Here is a 26,433-nt window from a genome sequence, read left to right on the forward strand (position 1 = left end):
TATATGATAAGTTTTTTTAAATAAATTAATAAGGATGTCAATATAAGAATAATACAAAATTTATTTACTAAATCAAATATTTATGTATATAACAATGTTCTATTAAAATATAATGACTAAAAAATTCTGTGTAATCATCATTAAATATAAATATATATTAATTTTTGAAGAATTAAATATTTTGGTGTATATTTTTCAATATATGTAATAATTAAAAAGAATAAAATTTAATTTACTATTACTTTATTATTAAGAGTATTAAAATAGACCATTTAAAATTTTTTTGCTAATAATATAGTAAAAATTATTTAATGTTTAAAGCAAAATAAAATGTATAATTTAATATAACATAATATTTTCTCTATAAATAAATTAGTATCTCTTTAAAAATATTTTTTATTAAATACATTTTTCAGATTATTATATACATTTTTAGATTATCAACTTACAGTTCATATAATTAGTGCGATGTTTTATATTCATTTACTGTGTTCTTATATTATCAAATATGGAATTTAATTATATTCAAAATCGCATTATATCATAATTTGAACGTTAATGTATATATATTTTGTAATTCCATTTACATTCATCATATAATTTTTATATATAAATTTAAGAATAGTATAATTATATATATTTTTTCCTTATTCATAAATATTTTTCTATTAATTTAGAACATTTATTCATCTCAATTTTTAATATCGTTCGTTAAATGATATTTCTACATATATCTGTTATATTTTATATACTTTTATTATGTATATTTGTCTTTTTTCACGCTATTTTTAATATAAATAGAAATAATAATATATTAAAATTACAAAGAATATGTAAAAAATAATATTTTAAGATTTTAATATTAATCTGTTTAAGTAGTCTAAAACAGCGTATAAAATAATATATCACTAATGTCTTATGTAATACGAAGTAACTTCATTATATCTAATATAAATATTAGATAAATACGAAAATAATTCCACAGTTCATATTAAGAAATTATATGTAAACTCTCCATTATTTAATCCCCAACAAAGAATAATTACAAAGAAATCCTGTAAATTATCCATTAATATTTTTTTAATTATTGTCCAATAATTTAAACCTCTAATGACATAAAAAATAAATAAAATATATATATTATTTAAATCTAAATTTTCAATATAATATATATTCAACTTATTTGTAAAATAATGAGTAAACACTACAATTATATACAAAAATAATATAAGAGTTATTTTAAAAACTTCACATCACTGTACTGTTTTATAATCTCCAAATATGTAGACATTTATAAATAATGCATAATTTAAAAGTACAATATTTCATTGTATATTTATATCTTCACATACAGATTATATGAAACATTATGTCTGTTAAATTCTTAAAATTAGTATCTTTTATAAAATATTTCTCATAAGATGTATTTTATTGGATAAATATTAATATTCTTGTTTGGGAGTAAATAAAATATATATATGTATTACTACAACAAGAATTATTCATATATATACGCTAAATACAAAAAAAAAATACATTTATTGTTATTTTAGAAATAATAATACATTTTCTAATATGACCTAAAAGAATTACCATTTTAAAATTTATCAAAAAAAAAAAAAAGGATTAGTTAAATAGAAAGTGACTAAGCACACCAAAGTTATCTGAATTATACCATTATATATTAATTTTAAAGTACATATATATATTTTATAAATTATACTTTAACATGAAGGTGTAAATACGTATACTATATATTTATTTACGCTTAAGATGTTCCATAAAATACGAATCGAAAATTAATTAAACATTCAAAAATTCAAATTAGCAAAAGAAATAAGAACATACTTTTTTACTGCCTCCCCATAAAATACCAATATATTTAGGTGTATTTATAAAATATAAATAGTTATTGTTATGGTTGTTAAATATGTTACTAAAAATATGACTCTAAGTTAAATTCATCTTTACAGGAAAACACATATCACTTCTTATTTATTCTTTTTTTAAATTTAATATTTTCATATTTTATAACTTTTTTATAATAATAAATCATCCCTAATATAAATATTAGAGCAAATACAAGAAAGGGTACGCAATAAAAAAAAATAGTTGTTGCACATGCTTTTTGTAAATTACTCCATCCATCTATGGCGAATAATGTGCCCAACACCCCGCCTATCGCATTTACACCTCCATCTGTATTTATGTAAAACAAGCCTAATAAACCCAACAATCCACCAGTTGCAAGTTTTTCTAGTAAAAGATCTAATATTGGCATCATCAATACCAAAATAAATAACAAAAGTAAAGAAATTCGTATGCGGCGTTTATTACGTTTTACTTTTTTATATTCCTTATCTTCAATTATCTTGATATTTTTAAGGTAATCATTATAATCAAGTTCTTTAAATATTTTTTGTTCATAATTCGAATATTTTTTGGTTTTAGGTGTAATACATTTATTTTCATCAACATTTTTACCGTATTTCTGAACATATAGTGAACTTCTACAGGATTGCTTATGTTTTCCGTTTGCTCCTTTTTTATTATTAGATATATTTTTTTGTTTATTGACTTCATTATCTGGAATTTCTTCCTTAGAATTTGCAATACATAGATCCTTCCCCTGTTTATATTGTGCTAATAATGGATATTTTCTTGAATTTAATTTTCTGCGAAAACTGCATTTTTCATCCAATATTTATTTAAAGTGTTCTAAAAAAACAAAAAATTTAAACATTTTTTCATAAATAGAAAAATATTTTTATCCTAAAAAAAAGCATTAATAAAAATAAACAATTAAATATAAATAACAAAAACTCCTTTGAATAATACTATCATACCATGTCATTATAAAAGTGACATATCCAAGTTAAAAGAATAAACGTTAAAATTTTAATAAATAATAATATAATGTTTTGATCCATTATATAGTTTTCGAAAGTTGTAATTTATTCAAAAAGAATTATATTTAAAATAAGTATTATACATTCAATCAGAAATCGCACTGTATATATTTTTTTAATTTTTTTTTTTATTATATATTCTTAGAAAGATAATAATATATATATACCTAAAATACGTTTTAGAATGCAAAGTAAAATAAAATACCTTTAAAAATATATGATAAATTTTTAATATTTACGTTATGAATAAAAAATAACTTTAAGTAAAATACTATACTTTTAATTCATTCATAAATATTCAAAATGCATAAGTTAATTATTCAATATAGTCTACTAATTACACGTTTTTTTTATAGAAACGTTTCAAGTAAAATAAAAATATACTATATATTATTATTTCAGGTTACTCATTTAATTTATAGCATAAAACGTATAGAATATAGATATATTGATATATTTTATATATTAGGATAGTAATTTCTAATTATAATCATGTTTCCCTATTGTTAATTATAATTTCTAAGATATTACACTCTGAGGAAACGTGTTATTTATTTTATAAAACATTAAATATTATAACTACACAATAATTGTAATACTTAATGTATTCATTACCTTGTACAACATTTTTTGTTGTTCGAATTATAACACACTTTTTATTTGTCACTTAAACAGGTACTTTATATTATGGTTTACAATATATTTAGGAAGTTCAATATATAACGTACTATTCAATTTATGAAAAAAATATATATATTTAAAAACAAACAAAACACTTTATATTTCTATATCATATTTTTAAGAAATTTAATTTTTAATTAAATTTAATTTTCACATTATTTCTAAATGTATATTTTTCAAATTAATCTCCCTAACGCATTTATCATGTATGCATATATGTATATTTGAAAAAATATTAATATATTAAAAAATAATGAAAATAGGAAACAGCGAAATTAATGTATAACTGTTTCATATAATTAATATGATTTATAAATAGTCAAAATAATATAAAATTACCTATGAGATTGATGCGCAGTTTATTATATGTAAGTCTGAAATAAGGAAGTGTAGTAATATGATTTATCAAAAATATATCATTTAATAAATTTGTAATAACTCTATTAGAGCTAATATATTAGTTTTTGTTTGGTCTTTTACAAACATTTTTTTTCCAAAAAATGTTTTTCCTATACATTATAAATAATAAAAAAAACTGTTCTTTTTAATAATACCTATATCCCCCAAACGATATGTTCAATTATTTCTGTTGTATATGTAGTGTAATCCAGATAATAACAGTTATAAAATTATTGCGTTTGCAATAAATTATTCTAAAAATTTTAAATTTTACTTAATTTTACTTTTCTTTTAAAAAAATATTTTTTTTTCCAACGAATAAATTAAAAAATTAAAAAAAGAAAGAGGAAAAAGGAAATTTAAAATACTATTTTGAAGTAAAAAAAAAAAAAAAATATCAATACAATAAATATAATGACTTCTTTTAATATATAAAAACAAGGCATGTTAATGGTTCATTTAAAAATATTCATTCGTTTTCTTAATAACTCCAAAAAATTATATTTTTATACTAGAAAATGAAAAAAAAAATATAAAAAGAATTATTTATTGTTAATATATAGATTAATAAACAAATTCAATAAAATATTATTAATTGCTATGTTACATATATATTTTAATGTAGAAATATATATTTTTCTTTTATATTTGAATGTAAACGGAAATATATAAAGGCATGATAATTAATTCAGATGAAAGAATCTATTAAATTACAAATTAAAAAACGTTCAAATATTCATATCTACAAAAAAAAAAATAAAAAACATTTTCTTTTTACATTTACGTGTAAATAGGACTACATATATGCAAGTTCATGCATTAAAATCTAAGTAATTATATTGATATTTAATATATCATTAATGATATTATAGGATGTACATAATATTCAAAGATTCCTTACATAAATAAACATATTTCTTACCATTCATTGAACGCTTTCAAATACTTAATTTTTTTATGTTTTATAACTTTTTTATAGTAATAAAAAATTCCTAGAATAAGTATAATACCAAATATTAAGATAGGTAAACAATATATCAGAATACCAACGGCTTTATATGTTGCTGTATATTACTCTGATCACTTATAGAGGGCAATAAATCAGATGAGCCTTCTGCTGGAGGTAAACTCGGAAAATCAGTTGATGTTGTATTTATTAAGTTACATAATGCAAATAATATATTACCTGGATTTTTAAAACTACCAAGTGATAAATCTAATATAGGTATTATTAATAGGACCACGAACAATAATAACAGTAAACTAAGTCGTAACCCGTATTTTTTACGCTTTAATTTTTTGTAATCGTTATCATTAATTAACATTATTTTTTAAAAAAATTTTTATCATCAAGTCCATTCATTATTTTTTTTTCATAATGGTTATATGATTTATGAAACATGGTGTTTTTTTATTTTTCATAAGTTGCTTAATCAATTTTCCTTAATAATAAGCTTCTATATAATTTTTCTTTTTTTTCTTCCTTTTTTCATTATCAACTGTAAATATTTCTTCATTCTTCTTTTTGTATAATATGGTATATTTAATTCTAAATCTCAACATTTGCAAAAATACTCTTTTCACATTTTCCTAATAATCGATCAATTCGTTTATATAGTTTTTTATCAGAGCCATGCTTTTCATCAAAATTTTGTTAAACCTGCTCTAAAAAAAAAATGTGAATATTTCATATAAAGTGGATAAATATTCCCATTCCAAAAAAAATAATAAAAATAAACAATGTAAATATGAATAAAACAAATTCCCTCAAAAAACGTTTATGTACCATGTTACTGTAAAAATGACACGTCCAAATTAAAATGATAAACATAAAAATTTTGATAAAACATGCGAACTCAATACTTTGTTTCATGTTATAGATTCTAATATAGTAATATATAAAATAAAGAAAAAATGAACATCACTTTAGACACTTCTAACAATAAAAAAATACCTCTTTTATTTTTATTAATATTTTTTTTTTTTAAATTAAAATGTATAGAAAATTTTACTACTTATTAAAAAAAATACTTAAAAAAAGATTCTTTAAAACTACATTATTGATATTATTTATAAAAAATTAACGATAAGTAAAATTACAGGATTTCAATTCATTCATATATATTCACAACGTATATTTTAATTACATAATAGAGTGATTAAACAATTTTTTTCTCATTATTTTTAATTATTAAAAAATATTAAATTTATATAGAATGTACAATGTATAAAATATAGGTATATGCTATTGTTCTAGGTGTTTCTTGAATAATTACTATTTTTAAGTTTCCCTAGGAATTATTATAATTTTATAAATATTATATTTCGGAAAATGTAGTTATTATTGATAAAAAAATTAGTTTTTATAACAATGAAACAAAAGTGTTAAAAAATTAAAAATATATATTTTTTGCGAACATATCCTTGTTTTACTAATCATGACACATGCTTTTTTTTTTGGTATAATACATGTTAAAAATATCAAATTAATTATATATTTTTGGTTCTCAATTTAATTTTTCATAGAAATTCTAATAATTTTTGTAAAACTAAACTAAATCAACAACTTATTAACTTCACTAATATTATCATTAATATATGAATCATTTAATTTATTTGTCATATACTTTATTAATCAAAATTAATGATATCTTATATATATTATAGCTAAATATTATATTTATACTAATATATTTGAAATTTCTTACCAGTATTTTGAAACATAAACTATAATTATTTTATACACACAAGTATAGATTTTACGGAAATTAATATAATTACTTAAAGTATTTTAACATTTAATAGTAACACAAAAATGAAAATGTACTAAGATATATATTAAAATGTTTTTTTGTAATGTAGTGAACCTTTTTACTTTCATTTATCTATATATGTACCTTAATTATTCTAGATCGAACTATATATTTTCAAAAACAAATTAAATATTTAAGCTGTTTTATATTCTAAGGTATGCATTTTTATATATGCAAATCGCACAATTACCAAAAATAATATTGGCTCTAATCCTTTATATTAATTTAAGTTTAAGAATACCACTTTTAAGAAAAATAAATATCACATAAAAAGATCGTATATAAATCTAAAGTCATTTATTATTTTTATATAATTAAGTCATTTACTCCAAATAAAACTTAATATTTTAATGAAGATATACTGAAGTTTATAGCATTAATAAATGCGTAATTTTATATGGAAGAATTTACAATATAAAATTATTCAGTTTAAAAATACAAAATTTTATATACAAAAAATTTACTAATACTCAGGAAATTTTTTTATGTATGAATATTTTTCTTTTAAATATTAACGACATTGAAATTAGGTATTCATGATTTATACATGAATACTTCCGAAATAATATATTAAATAGTGACTCTTGTGCAACTATTATAAATAAAATAAATTTGATGTTTTATGAAATATAACTTTGAGAACAGAAATATTTATATTTGTAAGTTTTTATTCCTTATACTTTGATTCATTTAGCGTAGTAGATAGTTATAAAAATATTATATATTAAATGTATTATTTTAATAATATAATGATAATTTATAGTAGTTTTCCTAGGAAAATTACTTTTGTAATAACTAAATTATCAAAGAAAAAAAGAAATTGTAGATCTTAGGTGTATATATAATGAACATTTTTTAGTTATTTTTCTATTTTTATTTCTTTTGTTACCTTTTCATACTATTTTTATTACATAATTTATATAAAGCTTAATTTATTTTATTTATATATATAATTCAATTTTTGTATAATATACTTTTTTCATTTTTTAACTCTTACACATTACTAATATCCTAATTTTACAGTATATATTTCCTATGAAAATATATATTTCAAAGTTCAACAATTTTGAATTTTATTGTAAAATAATTGTAATTCTTTTTTTTTTCTCTCATCTATAGATAGTTTAATGGGATCATTGCTTTGATTAAATTATTCTATTCTTTTATAATAGCGCTGATATATATTATTCTCTATAATATTATACTTTTTCTTTTAATTTTTCTTCAATAAATTTAATAATACATTATATATATATTGACCAAATATGTTTCCTTATATATTCATATTTTGACTATATATAATATATTTTTAAGAAACAATATCTATATAATATAAAATTACAAAAATGAGACAATATTTTTAATCATTTTTATTTAATATAACTTTTTGTTTATAATCATTTTACATATAATAAAAAAAAAAAAACTTTATTTATTACAGATAATTACATTCAGTAGTTATTTCTATAATGTTATGTTTAGGGATAAAATTTTTATCAATGAAAATGCTGAAACCTCTTTTTTCTGTGATGTCTTATAAAATTGTTATTATTATCATGATTTTTTTTATTTTTGTATAACATTTTTCTTTAATGTAAAAATATAAAGAATATTATGTAGATGTGGCTTTTATTTATAGAATTATTCATAATAAAAATTACACAAATTATATTTATTATTTTTACCATGTAAATTTATGTTATGTATATTAAGAGCTAATAAAAAACTGATATTTGCATATTCATATAAAAAGTTATTTCATTTAATTTAACAGAATAAGCTATTTCCAAAATTAGATTATATATTTCAGAATTTATAATATATATAATCATTTATTTTATTGTACATTATTTATTGTACTACTGATCCATTATATATGAACTGTATTATACGGTTCACATTCCTCTTGTCATAATAACAATTATTTACAATGTCTATTACAAAGAATTAACTATTCCTTTATGGAATTTTCTACTTTAAGTTGTGAGTTTCCACTATACTACTATATGTAAAAAATATTTAATTTTAATAAACTACAAAAAATCCAAATATTTTAATTCATCTTTAATTGCATTTTGACTAATGATACATAAATTAAATGAACAAAAAACATGGAAATTCGAATTTAACACTCCTTTTTTTTATTAATTTTAATTCTCTATATATTTTATTTAATAACGTTTTTTACAATGATAATATATCAATAATGTATTTTTATTTACGGTAAATTATAATATCATTTGCTATATCATAATTTTCTGTCTACTGATATAGACGTTCTAATTTATGTATTTTTTTTCTTTTTTTTTCTCTTTCTTTATTAATAGAAGAATATATGGACAAATATTCTTGTTAAAATTATTATTCTTAATATAAACTTGATATATACTTTTCGTAAAAGATTACTCATGCGGCATGATATGCTACATTTAGTTGTTTTCTACCTAAATTTGATTTTCTTTGTTCATTCGTGTATCCTGTTAATTCTAGTATATCCATTTCATCCAAATTACGTCTAATTGATTTTTTCTTTAATACGTTAGTATGTATCCATGATACAATTGGTGTAAACTATTATTCAAAAGATATATACAAGATGATTATATAATAATTATTTTATCGTTACTTTTTATTTTTTTTATCTATTAAACAAATATAAATAGAAGTAAAATAAAATATTTAAATTTATAAATGACATTAATAATTACTTTATATAAAAGAAAGCCAACGAAGAAAATGCCAATAAAAGGTAGAACAAAGAAAAGGAAAATTTGAGATGAACTAAAGGCAGATCCTTTAATTACATATTCTTGATCAATATGAGTAGTACCATAACGGCTTGAAACTCGGTTTTCTGGGGACACATCCTCTATTTTACATGTCAAAGGAGATAGCGTTTTTTCAAAACAACTAGAAACATGTGTTTTAAGTTGCATACAATACAGTTCAAGGTTTCTTTTTGTACAATTATATATTTCATTATAAGCACTATTAGCTTTAACAAGATATTCATTTAAATTATTGTCACACACATTATTGTATTGTTTCAGTGTACTTTCAATGCTGCCATGATCATTACAATAATCATACACAATTTTCATTTTTTCAAACTTCTCCTTATTAATATCTTTAAAAAAAGTACATTTGCATTTACCAGGATCAAAAAGAACATTTGAAATATCATTAAGTATTCCAATAACTTTAGAAAATGAACTTTCCTCTAAATTACTTAATAACAATTCATTGCCTAACCAATAGTACAAATTTCGACATTTTTCTTTACATCCATCTCCTTCATTAGTAAAAGCTACGTAACACAAAGCCCTCATAAGCTTGTCTTCTATATGTTTAATGTTATCATAATTATTAAACTCATTTCTTTTTTGTATAAATTTGTCCTTTTCATTAAACCCGTAGCAGTATTCGACGTTTGATTCAAAATGTTTTCTATAATATAATTTAGATGGTAATGCTTCTATAAAACTTTTCTTAGAGATAATAAAAAAAAAAAAAAAAATTTGTATGCAATTAGAAAATCATTATTTGTCGAAATTATTTTACTAATGTAATTCGTAAGAAAATGAATATTTCATTCAATATGTATAAATCACAATATAAGTGGTTATGAACTTCCAGAACATCGGACATTTTTAAATGTTTCTTCAATTTTAGAATATTCAAAATACGAGAATAAAAAACATTTTTTAAGTATATTTATTTATATATTACATATAAAAATACATAACATATTCGCAATTTTCTTAAATTCTATTATAAATTTAAAAAGGTTAAAATATATTATCTACGAGAAATTGTTTCTAAATTTTTTTAAAGTATAAATTCTTATAATATAAAGATTCTTATGTAAATGCATCATTTAATTATGTTACATAATTCATAGAACAACATTACAGAATTATAAAAAACATATAATAGTATTTAAAATTTTTTTCACATCTTCTAATGGTACAAGTTTTAATTACATATTATCAATTTAATGTTTCTCCTAATATACATATACATAGCACATTTTCTGTAGGATCGTATACAATTTTATAATTTAACATTCTTAAAAATATGTTATTGGTTAAATTATGTGTTCTATATTAATGTAAGAAATTCTCATCTTACATATCCATCAAGCTATGTATACATAGACATAGATGCACCTACATGATAAATCACTCATTCAGTTTCGTTACTTATAATATTATTGTAAATTTTAAAATTAGGAATATGGAAATTAAATGCAAATTTAATTTATATTATTCAAAATAATTTATATATTTAAATATTATTAGAATAATTAATATCAAAAATTGCAATACACTAGTATTAAACATTAACATAAAGATATCTAATGTAAATATAACTTAACATATAAAAACTTATTTCTCTGATATATATTATTTACCTTCAATATCTCTCTACATTACATAATATGAATATTATTTATTTATAACTATAAAATTTTAAATCTTAAATATACTTTTATAAATTTTTAATTAATAATACTAATATATATACTATCATGCTATTATTTATATTAAAGTTTATTAATTAATATTTTCATATAGATACAGTAAATAATAGAAATAATGATATTATAATTATATTTATCATTTTGATAAAAATATTATACCGTTACATATAATTTATTATTTAAAGCTATATTTATTTACATTGTACATAACTTTTAATTATTATATTACATTAAACAAAAAATTGATATAAATGTATTTAACATAAAATGAGAATAAAATTTTTTGTTGTATAGTTCGCATTTCACAAAAGAAAGCATTTAATAAAACAAATTCCTCAAATATTTTAGTATTAAAAAAATATAATTTATTTATTAAATCCCTTTATTATGAAAAGATTGTTACTATTTTTTGACATTAAATTTATGCAGTTATTAATATATACATTAAATAGTTCTTTATATTTTGTATCATACTACGTACAAAGGAAATTTTCATTCACTGTCATATATATTGCACTGAATATATTATATTTTGAATAAATAAATAACTTAATTTTTATTAGTTTTATATTTTGTAATTTTATTTTTTAAATATATATATGAATAAATAAAAATCTTTTGGATGTTTCATCATTAAAATCTTTAAAAAATGCTAATATTACTATTTTTAAATAGATCATTAGAAATGAATTTTATTATTATCTCTTTTATATTTCTCTTAACATTTATAATTATATTTTATTTATTTCTTCAAACAGTTCTATATACATATACAGATTACTTTTTTAGCTAATATAATTTTACTTATGGTTTTTATTATTTTTAATTCATAATTATATAAAAGAGTAAACTATTGTTACACAAATTTAATTATTCTTAATAATGCTCCTATAGTAAAAAATTTATTTTTTTTAAACAAGTCAATTATTAGTAGATAACAATATTATGGATATAATTACATCAATGGGAATGAAAATAACCTAAAACTTAATATCATTCTTGCAAAAAAAAATTTCATTCATTAATCATTTATTTAATAGGATATTTATTGTATTAAGTGCTTATATTATATTATTTCATTATTTTTGCTTATCTTAAATTCCTCTTAACTTTCTATTTGTTCATTAGTAAATATAAGCTTATATTCATGTAAAAAAAATTTTTTCTTATTTAATTTTGTTTAGATATGTGTTATAATCTCTGAATTTATCAAACATTTATGCAAATTTTCTTATGCAAAATAAAAATTTACTCAAAATTTTGTTATATTTAATATCTCTAAAAAAGTTATGGTTTGTATAATAATATATATAATAAAAAATATATAAAATAAGTTTGTAATATTTCAATTTTACATATTTTTTTGTTGTAACATGTAAAAAAAAAGAGAAAATAAAGAATTTTACATAATCACTTTTTAAAACGTATATTTTTTTTATTTTAATGATAATATAATATATTCATTATTAGACTCTTTTAATATAACTAGAAGTACCTTGACAAATGTTTTCTTTTTGTATTTGTAATTTATAATATATAATAAAAATTGAATTTTATTATGTATATATATATATTTTCTTTTTCTTGTAATTAATTGATAAAAATTCATTCCTTAAAAATTTCATAATAAATAAAAATCTTTTTAAAAAATGACATAGAGAGAAAAACATACACATTCTTTCAATATGTATTTTTATTTATAACATAGTTATAATTACATTTATATTATAATTTATTTAATGTTTTACATAGTCATATAAAATCATATATTAAATATTTTTATAAATTAATTTACTAATTTTCATATATTATTTATTTTTAATTCAGTTACAAGTATCATTTTTAGTTAATTTTCCATAATAATTACGAATGCTACATAAAAATAAAAATATTTCGTGTATATTAATATATTTTTTATGTTAATAAAAATTTCATCAGGTTATTGTTATGAATTTTGTTATATTAAAGTAATTTATAAAAATTAAATGTAATCATAAGATCCGTTGAATTTTCTCAGAAATTTTCTTGTATTGATTTATTTAAGAATTCAGCTAATGCAATAATTTATTAAATAAAAGGAACCCCCTCAAAAAAAAACTAAAGAATAATATCAAAAAATATACATGAATACTAATTATTTTACAAATTTAATAAACGTAGTTATATAAATTTTATGTTTAAATAGTTTAATAATATTTTTCTTATTATTTAAGTTCATTTATAATTATTGCATAGCATAATTTTGTGGAACAAATTTATTATTGTACATAATATTTGGTTATTCTATTTTCTCATTGTGATTTCAGTCAAAATTGTTTATCATATTTAAAATAAGTACATTGCATATAATTACCTATAATACAAATTATAAGACTTTTTTTGTATTACCTGTAGTTTTGTAGTTATATTTATAACAAAATTTCTTAAAAACTCTAAAGTTTATACTATATAACTAATATTTATCAATATCTTTCTAACTATTTGTTGATAAAAATTTATTGTTAATTTTATGATATATAAAATATGTGTCATTTTGTATTATTAATTTAAGGTAAATATATTTAATGTACTTTTATATTATATAGTTTGTAATATCATAAAATTATTTTATGTTTATTTACTTTCTTTTTTAACGATGTTTTAATTTCTCTACAATATCGCTATTTGAATATTTCACAATATTTTTCACATATTTATTGTATACTATTTAAACATATGTTTGCATCCTATTAATTGCAACTTTTTATTTTTTCCTTCTTTAATTTAGTTCTTATAAATTATTGCTATATATGGATTTTGAGTTATTATTTTTCAAATATTTTTATTTTAATTTACCTCGTTAAATGGGTTACATTGACACAAGGAATCTTAAGTTCGAGAACAAGTAGTAATTACTCAATGTCTTTTAGTATTTCTACTAAGAACAATTGAAATATAAGCTTATTATGGTTTCCTTATATTGCTATATAAATAACCCTTCGTTTTTCTTTTTTGTTCCTCTTATATAACCACGATAAAAAGGGAATGAACTAATATGATAATGTACAATATAAAACAAATATAATATAGTTTTATTTTATAATAATAAATTTTTAAAGAAATTTCATTATATATAGAAATACAAAATATTTATATTTTAATATGATATTTATATATACTTCGTAAAAAACAAAAAAAAACTATAATTAATACAAATATACGAGTACATTATATATCTGGACAGAAGTGAACATAACTAGATATATTATATAGACGTACTAAGGTATTAGTATTATCATGAATAGTACACAAAATTCTTTTAACTTTTGATACGTTTGTTTTATAATTCAACATTAATTTAGTGAATGCTGTTTCACAAGCGTCCATTTCTTTTAATCTTTGGTCTCGTACTGACGCCGAGAAACTTAATAAAACTTTTGATATAACAATATCTAACAAATCAGAATGAGCTTTTGATCTAATGCCTGACGAGAAACTTTTAGATATTCCTTTTCTTTCATATTTTTTCACGCTTATTTCCTCATACGATATTTTACTTCAATCATTTACGTTTCCCCTTACATAGCTGAGCACTAATGCTTTATGCGCAAATTCAGAAACATCTATTTTAGGCTTTCCTTCAATGCTTTCTCTTATATTTTTTAAACGTTTTTAGTGTTATTGGAATACCTTTACAAAACTATATTGACCTACCATGAAAACCATCCATCTGATTGTATCCGCTTAAGCAAGTACTGATGGTTTTTTCTAGTCCAGAATTTTTACATTCCTTTCTTCTATCAACAAATTTATATTTAATAGAACTTTTTGAGAATATGAAATATTCTTTTGCTCAATTAATATCATAAGTACGTATTAAATAATTGCGATTATAATCTTTTCGCAAATAAAATAATCTTCGCTAGTATCTTTCCCAATTTAATTACAGCAATCCACTTTGTTCTTTTTATATAGTTATTTAATTGGATTAAGGTATTTATAATATTCCTTGTAGATAGAATCATTAGAACTACTAAAGCAAATATCAATAGCATTGTGAACTGCTATATAATTATACAAATCCTTTTTTTCATTCTACTTTTTCAAAATGTCATTTGGATCGTACTCAATCTGATAATAACATTTAGATTTATGATAATATTTATTTTTGATATCGAAAAGTTTACTAATAAGATAATCATAATCCTTTGTATAACATGTATAAATCATTTTCTACAATTCATAATATTACCAGTAAGTGCAACATAAGAAACGAATATTACTATTCTCTTTGTTCAGTAATGTAGATAAGTTCCTAAAACTTCCCGTAGTTTTAATATATAGTTCACTTTTTCGTTGACATTTTCCTTAAATTTTTGAAATATTTTACAGTTTTCATTAAAATCTTATCTTTATGTTCCATTAATATATTTTTCATATATTTTAAATACCGCTAACTCTCTCTCTAATTCATTCTCAAAATTGAGGAAAAAATATGAATTATATAAATATATAAATAATTTCTTTAGAAAAAATGTCATTGTGCTTCAAAAGAAACGAATATTTATAATAATAACATTTTAATATTTTCATTTAGTAAAAATTTAATATGTTCCCATATCATCTCCCTTATAGATTTCATTTTGTAATAGCATATCTGAAATTAATAAAAAAGCATTGTTAATTAATATATGTTCCTAGTTATAAAAAAGAATAGCTCATAGTATTTTATCATATTAGGTATAATTTTATATATATGTTAAAAACAAAGTTAATGATTATTAGTAAGGACTTCTTTTCAAAAAATATACATGAGAATTAATTTAAAACTGCTATTTTTATCATATAAAACTCAAGAATTTAATTTTGAAAAAAATAATATTACAATTAAGTGAATTATACTTTAATAAATTATTATTTCGTAAAATATTAATATATATCAATATTATATAATTCTGTGCTAATGTATAATAAAGCAGTATTAGTAAGGTTCCATAAACATAAATGCCAATTTTTATAGCAACATATTCATAACAATTTTATTTTACATATTAAAGTAATGATTATGCATTAGTATATTTTTTCTTAAAATTGTAAATATTTTTTATGAACAATGATAACAATTCAAGATGGAAATTTTAATATACTTACTAACATATTTATTCAAGTTTGTGGATTATTCTAATACATAATATATTTATAATATTAAGCTAAATTCTTTTATAAATATAAATATTTTAATATAAGAAAAAAAATATTATGTTTTAATAAATGTATACATAATAAATAAATTCTAACATATGATATAAGTCCTTCTTAGGAAACATATTATTTATTATATCCGTAATACCTGAAAGGTATCTTATATATTATAATTATAAAATTATACACACCACTTTTCTCCTTTTAAAAATTGTAAAGTTAAAATGTTATCTTGTTGCATGTTTTAATTGTTTTTATATAATATTATTTATTTTCCCATTTTAAGCTAATATATATACGATTGTAAAATGATATGATGAATTATTTTAAATAAGAAAACACATAAATAAAAGTTAAATACGATCATCTTTATAATATAAAACACTTCTTGATATATATATACAAAATTTTCAAAATAAAAAAAATATAACTGCAGATATAAATGAAAGCATATTCTTTATAATATACATTATTTATATAAATATATTTGTAACAATTTTTTTAAAATTACCTAAATTCTTAATAATTATGGAAATATATGTTATGTGTTTTTTCAAATATATATATAATTATATGCTTTATTTACTTCAATATCAATACTAAAGGTAAAAAAGCATATGTACGATCTTTATACTTCTTATTGTATATTTCTTTAATATAATTTTGCAATTTTTTCATAATGTTTATTAATGTAGCTTTCATTCGAAAGACAATATTTTTAATAAGTTATTACCAAAATCGTCAACATTATACTCTATATTATATACATTATATTTTTTATATGAACTCAAATCATTTAAAATATTTTCTTAAGAGTGATAACAATATAATTATATAAATAAATTTTCATATGAAAAAATAATACATTTTACTTTGATAAAAATAAAACGTTTATGAAGATCTATTTACAACTACTATCATAATAAAATCAGATATAAACATTCATATTTATATTATTTACCTACTAAGTTCTAATATATATTTATTAAATAAAATAAAAAAAATTTGAATATAAATATATAAAAATAAAAAAAATAGAGTAAAATAAATTCTATTCATTTTTATAAACACTTAAATAAATTTAAAAATTTACATAAATCTAATTAGCAATAACATTTCTTCCATTAACTATTAAGCTTAAATTATAGTAATACTATTAATTGAGCACAAAATAAACAATCATAATTATAAAAAAATGAAATGTATTTATATATTATAATATTACATAATAATATAATATTATATGTTGAAATGTCAAATAAAAGCGTATGCATTTGTATATATATTATATATGTGTATTAAATTTTTATTATATATTTTTTTTTTTCAACAATAATATATATATACGCTTTAAAAAATAAAATTTGTAAATAGATTTCTTCTTTATTTTTAAATTTTTATTATATTTTAAAAACATTTCATAAATTATTCTTTTATTTATCAGAATCCTATGTATAATTTTCCTCTAAATATATAATATTCTTCTTGATTAAAAATAGCCATAAATTAATATATAATTTTTGTGCATTATTTTAATGCACCATAGTTAATAAAAAATAGGCACATTTTGTATATTAATTATTTTTACAGATTTTTTATATAATGAAAAAAAATCATTTTATATCCCATGGTGCTAGATAATAATACATTCAAATAAATATAATCATAAATAATATTATACTACTTTACAATTAAAATAATGGAATACTTTTAACGAACTTTTTAAATTTTATATTCTCTATTTTAATTTCAAATAATCAAAATAGATAAAAAAAAAAAATAAAAGACCTTATACGATATCTTTCAGCTGTACAATTTCCGCATGAAAACTAATAAAGTTTATTAGTTATTAGTGCCATGAAAGAATTTTAATTTTTTGTTAAATTTTCCTTCTTTAAAAATTCAATTTAATTTATATATAAATAAGCTAATAGAACATATAATATTAAGTTAAAAATTTGATACTATACTACCAAAAATAAATATATATAATGTAAAATATTTTAAATTGCTCTATACTGTATTTTAATTATTTATATAAGGATAAATAGATTAAATGAAATTTAAAAATATAAATTCTTTTGTATATGCATATTTTACTTCATAAATTTTTGTTTTGAAATAAATAAAAAATATGAAGTACAACGCACAAAAAGAAAAATGTTAAAGTGAAATTTCTACCATTATGTATATTTTTTTCCTATCAAAACAAATATATATAGGAACATTAAATATATAATTTATTCCTTCTCAAAATAATTGGATGTGAAATTAAATTGGTTGTGTTACGATCAGCAAGTTTTCCTTATTATATTTTGCAATAAAGTATTAATATATATATAATATATAAAAAATTAGGTGTTTTAATAGAATATTGTAATATTTAACTAGAAAGTAAAAAAAATTAGTTTATTTATTTTACTTAAATACTTATTATTATGATTATAATTTTTACAGTTAGCAATACGTTACTAGTTTCACTTATTGAAGTTCCTAAAGTCATACATACATAAATAAGGCAAATATATATAGCGTCAATGTTAAGAAGTTAATATATAGATTTACATAATAAAGATAAATAATACAAATGATAATCATAACTTTCATTTTTATTAGAATTTATCACGTAGCAAAAATAATTTATTAAATAAAATCATATATATATCTCATTTATACATTTTATACAAAATGTTATATTTCTCCTTTTTTTAAGGAAAAATTTTAATAAATATATTGTTATAAATTAATTTAATACTACTACAATATATCAAATTAATAAAATCAAAATGATATAATTATACATAAAGCACAAATTACATCGGTTTATGTTTATTACTTTTTATTACATTAAAAAAGTATCATTATTAATATCAGAATATTTGTAGTTTTTTAATATTAATTTTGCATATATTAAAATAGATGCAAGTCCTTATTAATATTAACTTTAGATCATATACAGGCAAATATACACAATAGAACAAATAAAAAAATAAATATATATATTTATTTACCTAAATATATCAAAAAATTTTATTTATTTTTGTTTTTCTTATTGGTAATGCAAATTTTATTTTTTATAACTTATTTGCACAAAACTATTGCTATCACGAAGCAAAAAAAAGTATGTTTCTATAGTAAAAGTTAATGAAATTTTAATTTAAGTTTATCAGTACACTCACTTGATGCAAGTAAAATAAATTATTATATGGAATATAATATAAGAATAAATTTTCATAATATTATATATTCATGTAATTTTTATAATTTGAATTAAAGACATATTTTAAGTAGACATAATTTTGTGCACTTATACTTTATTCTTTCACAATTATTTATAATACTCAAAATTATTGACTTAAATATGTAATTTATTCTTAATAAAAATATCATGCTATTTCTCAATTATCATACCAAATATAAATCACTTTAAGATATAAACATACGCTGAGAACGCTTTTGTAAAATACATTAATTTAAATGCATTTAAAATAATGATATTTATAACAAATATTAGTTAATTTTTTTTTTTTTACAAAAACAAAAAATTACGCTGTTTTTGTTATATACTAAATGAAAAAGACATGTACAATTAATTTAAAGCAAATCATATATTTTTTTTAATTGACTCACGAACAAATAGTTTTTTACTAAAAGATAAAAACAGTAATGAAAACAAAATAAATGTATCTTATAATGTAATAATATGAATTTCTTACTAATTCAAGGAAATAATAAGAAATTCACTTTTTTATGTGAGTTTTATTGAATACGTATATTTCATCAAAAACCTATAAGTAAAAACACTCGTATTTCATGCATATGTAATAAATTAAGAACAAAAAATTTTTGAAAATACGAATTTATAAAATAAGATCATCCAATTCAATAAATATTACGAATATATGTTTTTATAATTTAGATCGGAATAGACATGTATGTTCAATTAGTATTATAACAATTAATTAAATGCATGTATTCTTCTTAAGAATACAATATTTTTAAGAATACTATATAAATTATTTTTAGAACTTTAAAGATTTTCTAACAAAAGGACTTAACTCATTGTAACAAATTTTAGAATTCTTTTCCTTTATCATTTTTTATTTTAGAATTTTTATAAAAGTATAAATTATACCTATTACAGATAAGAAGAATGCAATTGTAAAAACTGCTGAACTTACTACCATAAGAATCATAGGTGATGTACCATTCTTAAACGCATTTGCTACTTCCTCATCTGAGTAATAATAATATATTAATACAACATTTAATAATAAAAATACGATTTCTGTCAATAACACTAATAGGAAAGGGGTAAGTACTGAAGATTTCTTTCTACATATCATTCTATTTGTAATATTTCTTATTAATTTTCATATTATTTCTAATTTTATAAAAGGAATCTAATAGATTGAATATTTTTCTTTCAACATAGTTATCGAATCAACTAAGTAAAGAAGACATTTTTTTCTTAGAAGCATTATCCCCTTCATCCCTATATAATTCAATTGCTTCTAAATCTTCTATATCTGATACATTATCTTCGTCACTTTTAGATATATATTCCTCTTCATTTAGCAATGGAGTATTCCATCCATTACGTAATGTATCATCATATAATTTTACATACATTAAATCCTCTGCTATTAATCAGTTATATATTAAATTTAAATTGCCTTCTTACATTTCTTACCTAATATTTTATTACAATTATTCTAAAGAAAAAACGTAAATAAACATTTATAATTTCTACAAATATATATTACTATACTACGCAAGTATTTTTAAAAGCAAAACCAAATAAGAAATTAAAAAAAAAATGTAAAAAAATATTGAATATTATTATAATACCGCATAATTGTTATAATAGCATACCAAAATTAAAATGATAAATACAATGATATTAACAAAGATGAAATACTTGAAATTTTCTTTTATTGTTTAATATAATTCTTATGCATATTGAATAATAATAATATTAACCATATTAAAAATACTTAAAACGAAAAACATTACTGATTTTTTAATTATTTCTAATTTATATATTCTTAATATAATAAATTTACTTTATATTATATATATCCTATAAAATATTACAATACAAAATAACAATAAAATTGATTTATCATAATTTCTATATAGGATAATTATTAAAAAAAAAAAAAAGCTCTATAAAAAATAATTTAAAAGAAACGAAATGATAAACATTTAGGTATTTATATGTAAAAGGATAACAAATTTTCAATTTATTAATTTTATTCAGAAATATAAAAAAATTGAAAAAGAATATATTAGATAAAATAAAGAATTATTTAATCAACGAAAACAAACTTTTGTTTATTTAAAACAAAGCATATCTTGTATTAAGTGTATACTGATATATATTTAGAAACTAGCTATTGAAATTTATGTTGTACTCAATTTTTAATTCTTATGTTATACAAGTTTTTTCTAATGTGCTGTGTTATAACTAAATAATACAAATTATAAAGAAAGTGAAAATAATAGTAAAAGAATATAGTGTTATAAAATTTCGCTTTCATTGTATTATATATATATAATATTACATTATTAAAATATTATATTCTTTTACAACCTATTATATATTGATAAAATAAAATTTAAGTCTAGTAAAATATATTCAATATATGTATATATTTAAATTACTCTAATAATAAAATATATATTTTTTATAATTTATCATATTATGCAATTTACTTAAATACTAATATTATTAATTGTTATTTAATAAAATATTTTAAAATTTATAAATTATATACTTTATATTTCTTGCGAAATTGTAAAAAATTTTACATTTATTAAAACATTAATACATCAAAAAGGAAAAAAAAGCAAAAAACATATTTTTCTAACATAAAACTATTGTATGCATTTCAGTAATTTTAAAAATAATTATAGACATGTTAAATTACAAAAAAATATAGACAAGAATAATACAAATTTAAGTTATATATAATGATGATAAATAAAATTATGAAAAAAATAAGACAAACTAATTTTTTTTATGAAATTTTTGAAAGAAATATTATCATACTATTTCATATATAATTAAGTAATAAAAAAAAAAAATTTAAATGAACTATATAACAGTTAATATTAATATATAATATAAAATTTTCCTATAAGAAGATATTTATTTTATATACTCTTATTTTTACTTTTTTAACATTACAAAACAGTATTTTAAAATTATGAATTCATTATATTAAAAAAATTATTGTTAAATAAAAAAAAAAAAAACAAAGAAAATTATCATAGTTAAAGTGATTTTTTGAATTATTAATTGAAGTTACAAAAACTTAATATATTTTTATTCCATTAATTTATATGGGCATATTTTAACGTTCATAACTACATTCGCTTTGTATTCTACAGAAACTTTTATCATTACAACAACAAAAATTTTATTTAATTAAAAAAATTTTTTTTTACATAAAAATTAGTTAACACATAAAAATTTATAAAATAAGCACATAAAGTTATACAATAAAATATATTATAATAAAATGAAAGTTCCATATAATATAATGAAGTAAATACTCTAATTTTTTTACACCCTCAAAAATTCATTGGAATGTTTATCGATCTTGAATTTTTTTTATTTTTTCATTTTACATATTTAACTATAATAATAATGTGCAAGATTTTTTTATATGCTTACCTTATCATGAATATTTACATAATATATTTAAAATAGAATTAAATCAAAATTACTTATATGTAATAATGAAATAATAAATACACGAATAGTATGATTTACTGGAACATTATAATTAGCACAATTTTAATAATCCCATACATTCAACTGCTACTAAAACTAAAATTCCATCAATAAACCTTAACTATCTCTTAGATATAACCTGAAGTACAAACATATATTTATGAATTATATTAAAGAAAAATAATTCGATTCTGTCACTATTATTTTATTAAAAAAATAATAGTCACATTATTGATAAATTTGTAATGATAAAGGTAAACTATATATATTCATATATTTTTCAAATAATATTAATCATTACATAATTTATTTGTAAATATCCATAAAAGATAGGATAAATATAAAAAAAAATACTCATAAATAATGAAATCGTAGAAAATACTTTTATATTTTAATTAATTATAATTTGTATTTTTGTATACATATAAAACATTTATAGAATATTACATTTATTCATGAAGAAATTAAAAAGGAATTATATATATTATCATTAATATGTGATTAAATTTAATTTGTTAATTTAATATTTGAATGATACAATAAATATGAATCATATATATGACCTTTATAAATATTCAATATAATTTATTTTTAATAAATTTATTCAAAATAGAAATAACACTACAATTAAGAACAATAATAAAATTATAAATATTCTTAACTTCTCATTAAATTGTAAGGATATAGAATTCCGTAATTAATAAAATATTATAAATAATCCATATATAGTAAGAACCTTACCTTATTATATATTAATAACTCCCCCAATATGTCTCTCAAAAAATAAACATAAACATGTTTTAAAAAAATTTTACTGTAAATATGAATAACAAATATATCTAAAGACATATTTTACAAAGTAAATAAGTTTTTTTAAGTAAATATATATATATGAACGCAACGATATATACTCACTTCATTTCATTAAATACAAAACAAGGAATATATATTGTTAAATCAGAACTAATTTTATATTTTTCTAATTACGTAAACAAATTGCAATTTTCTCCCAGAAAAGGAAAAAAAGAGTAAGAAGCATTTTTATTAGGACAAATGTAAATATAAAAAATGCTCTTTTAAAATTATATTAATTATATGGTTATGTTTTCATCTTAAGGTACATGTAAATATTCTTCATAGAAATCTATCTAAATACACAAATATATGATACATGCAGTAGTGTACAATTAAACTAATATAATAATTTAAAATACAAACTTTTAAAAATTAAAACATTCGAATTCATAAAAAAACTAAGAACATATATGTTTTGTCTCTGGAGTGAAAAAGGGCGTTAATATATAATTGCTTCTCTAAAATTTCAGCAATTAATTATATGTTTACTATAAATATAACTAATAATACTTTAGACGTTACATCATATTAAAAGATACTTGAGGTAAAAAAACATATTTCTTATTATTTATTTCACTTTTTATTTAACTTAATGTTTTCATATTTCTTAACGTTTTTATGGTAATAAAAAACCGACGATATGAGCGTGACCCATAACATTAAAAAGGGCATAATATATAAAATACCACTAAGTGGCCCTAGTACAGTAACATAAATAATATTTTTCCATTCAGTCCCTAGACTATTCAATATACTAAAGAAAGACAACAATTTTTCCTTAATTGGAAAAAGCAGGTATATATCTACTATATGTACAGCTGATAACAATAAAAACAATAATAAAGGTAAATCTAATAGTAGTGAGAATTTTTTACGCATTATTTTTTTGTAAAACTTATAACTAATATTCTTGTTGTTTTTATGAAAATCTATATAATAAAGCTCTTTGAATACTTTTTTTTTAAGACGAGAGTACTTTTTTGTTTCTAATTTAGAATATTTATAATTCATATCTTGTTTATGGCCACCATAATTATTTAATGAACCTATATATAACTGATTCGTTCCATATGTGCGCTCTTTTTCAGTATTATATATATCCTTTCTTTTTTCACTCCTTTATTTGGTATATCTTCTCTTAGAATTGCAACATTTAAATCTTTATCCTGTTTATATTTTGCTAGTAATCGATATGTTCTGTCATCAAATTTTATAAAAAGCTTATAATGTTTGCCTAGGTACTTGTTAAACGTAATCTAATATCCAAAATAAATAAATGATATTAAAAAAAAATACAACCTAATGATAACAGCAGTATTCATTAAAATACAAAAAAAAAAATATGAATTATGCAAATATACTTAAAAAATATTACCATACCACATCGTAGCCTAAATGGGGTGTATACGTAAAAAAGATAAGCACAAAAATTTTAATAAATAAGAAAATCATAATGCTTTTTTCCATAATGTGCTTTCTAAATTTTAACATATTTATTAAAACATATATTAACAGTTATACCATATCCTACTAAAAACAAAGAATATTACATTAGTTATTTAATTTTAATTTTTTTTTTTTTATATGTAATTAATAAAATTTGTATATATATCGGGTATTTTATAACATGTACATAGATAAATAATATTAAAAAGTTATTATATAATTTTTACCATAATAGTTTTTATTAAAAAAAAATAACTTTCATATAAATAAGATAATTTTAATTTATACAAAAATATTCACAATATATTACCTAGTTATCTAATGTAGTGTATTAACTAAATAATTTTTTCTATTAATTTTTTTCAGAATAAACTAAGAAAAAAAGAACGTCTTCATATTATAAGTAAATATGGAGTTTATGTACCATATGGAACATATATCATATATATATATATATATATGATACAATGCTAAATACTCTAAAGCAATAACTAATTAATATCTGGTCATTAAATATTATAATTTTACTAGCATAATATTTTGAATAAAAATTTTTAAAGAAAAATTTTAATTATAAGAACATAATAGTATTGATAATAAATGAAGATAACTATGTTTTCTATAATATTTTGTTCTATTTTAGTATATTGATAAATTTTATTTATAAATAAATAGCGTACACTCTTTTATAGTCTATACTATGCGTAAATAATCTAATATATATAGAAATGCCTAATCTCCTAAAAAATATCTAAAGTTAAATAAAGCTTCATTTTCGTTTTTTTACGAAAATTTTTTAAAATTATAGATTTAATTAAGATTAATTTATATCATTATTTCTAAATAAAAAATATTTATACTGAACTAATTAATTTTTTTTTTTTTAATTAATTGCATACATATAGAAGAAATATTAAAATAGTA

At 18.4% G+C, this 26,433-nt stretch overlaps 1 protein-coding gene and 5 pseudogenes across 1 annotated transcript, besides 5 other annotated features; all 6 read right to left on the minus strand.

Moving 5' to 3' along the window:
• Window positions 1–1,984: 1,984 nt before the first annotated feature.
• PmUG01_08015600 lies at window positions 1,985–2,930 on the minus strand (annotated as a pseudogene).
• Window positions 1,985–2,930: a sequence feature (fam-l protein, pseudogene).
• Window positions 2,931–4,907: 1,977 nt separating this feature from the next.
• On the minus strand, window positions 4,908–5,862 carry PmUG01_08015700 (annotated as a pseudogene).
• Window positions 4,908–5,862: a sequence feature (Plasmodium exported protein, unknown function, pseudogene).
• A 3,346-nt stretch (window positions 5,863–9,208) lies between these two features.
• Window positions 9,209–10,450, minus strand: PmUG01_08015800 (PIR protein; the record flags this gene model as incomplete). Its single annotated transcript, XM_029004319.1, has 3 exons — window positions 9,209–9,373; window positions 9,511–10,290; window positions 10,433–10,450. The coding sequence occupies 3 exons, from the start codon at window positions 10,448–10,450 to the stop codon at window positions 9,209–9,211; spliced, it is 963 nt and encodes a 320-aa protein (XP_028861020.1).
• A 3,789-nt stretch (window positions 10,451–14,239) lies between these two features.
• PmUG01_08015900 lies at window positions 14,240–15,425 on the minus strand (annotated as a pseudogene).
• Window positions 14,240–15,425: a sequence feature (PIR protein, pseudogene).
• A 5,141-nt stretch (window positions 15,426–20,566) lies between these two features.
• PmUG01_08016000 lies at window positions 20,567–21,113 on the minus strand (annotated as a pseudogene).
• Window positions 20,567–21,113: a sequence feature (Plasmodium exported protein, unknown function, pseudogene).
• A 3,523-nt stretch (window positions 21,114–24,636) lies between these two features.
• On the minus strand, window positions 24,637–25,554 carry PmUG01_08016100 (annotated as a pseudogene).
• Window positions 24,637–25,554: a sequence feature (fam-l protein, pseudogene).
• Window positions 25,555–26,433: the final 879 nt, after the last annotated feature.

This window comes from Plasmodium malariae (assembly GCF_900090045.1).
Source record: "Plasmodium malariae genome assembly, chromosome: 8".
Classification (NCBI taxonomy): Eukaryota; Apicomplexa; class Aconoidasida; order Haemosporida; family Plasmodiidae; genus Plasmodium; species Plasmodium malariae.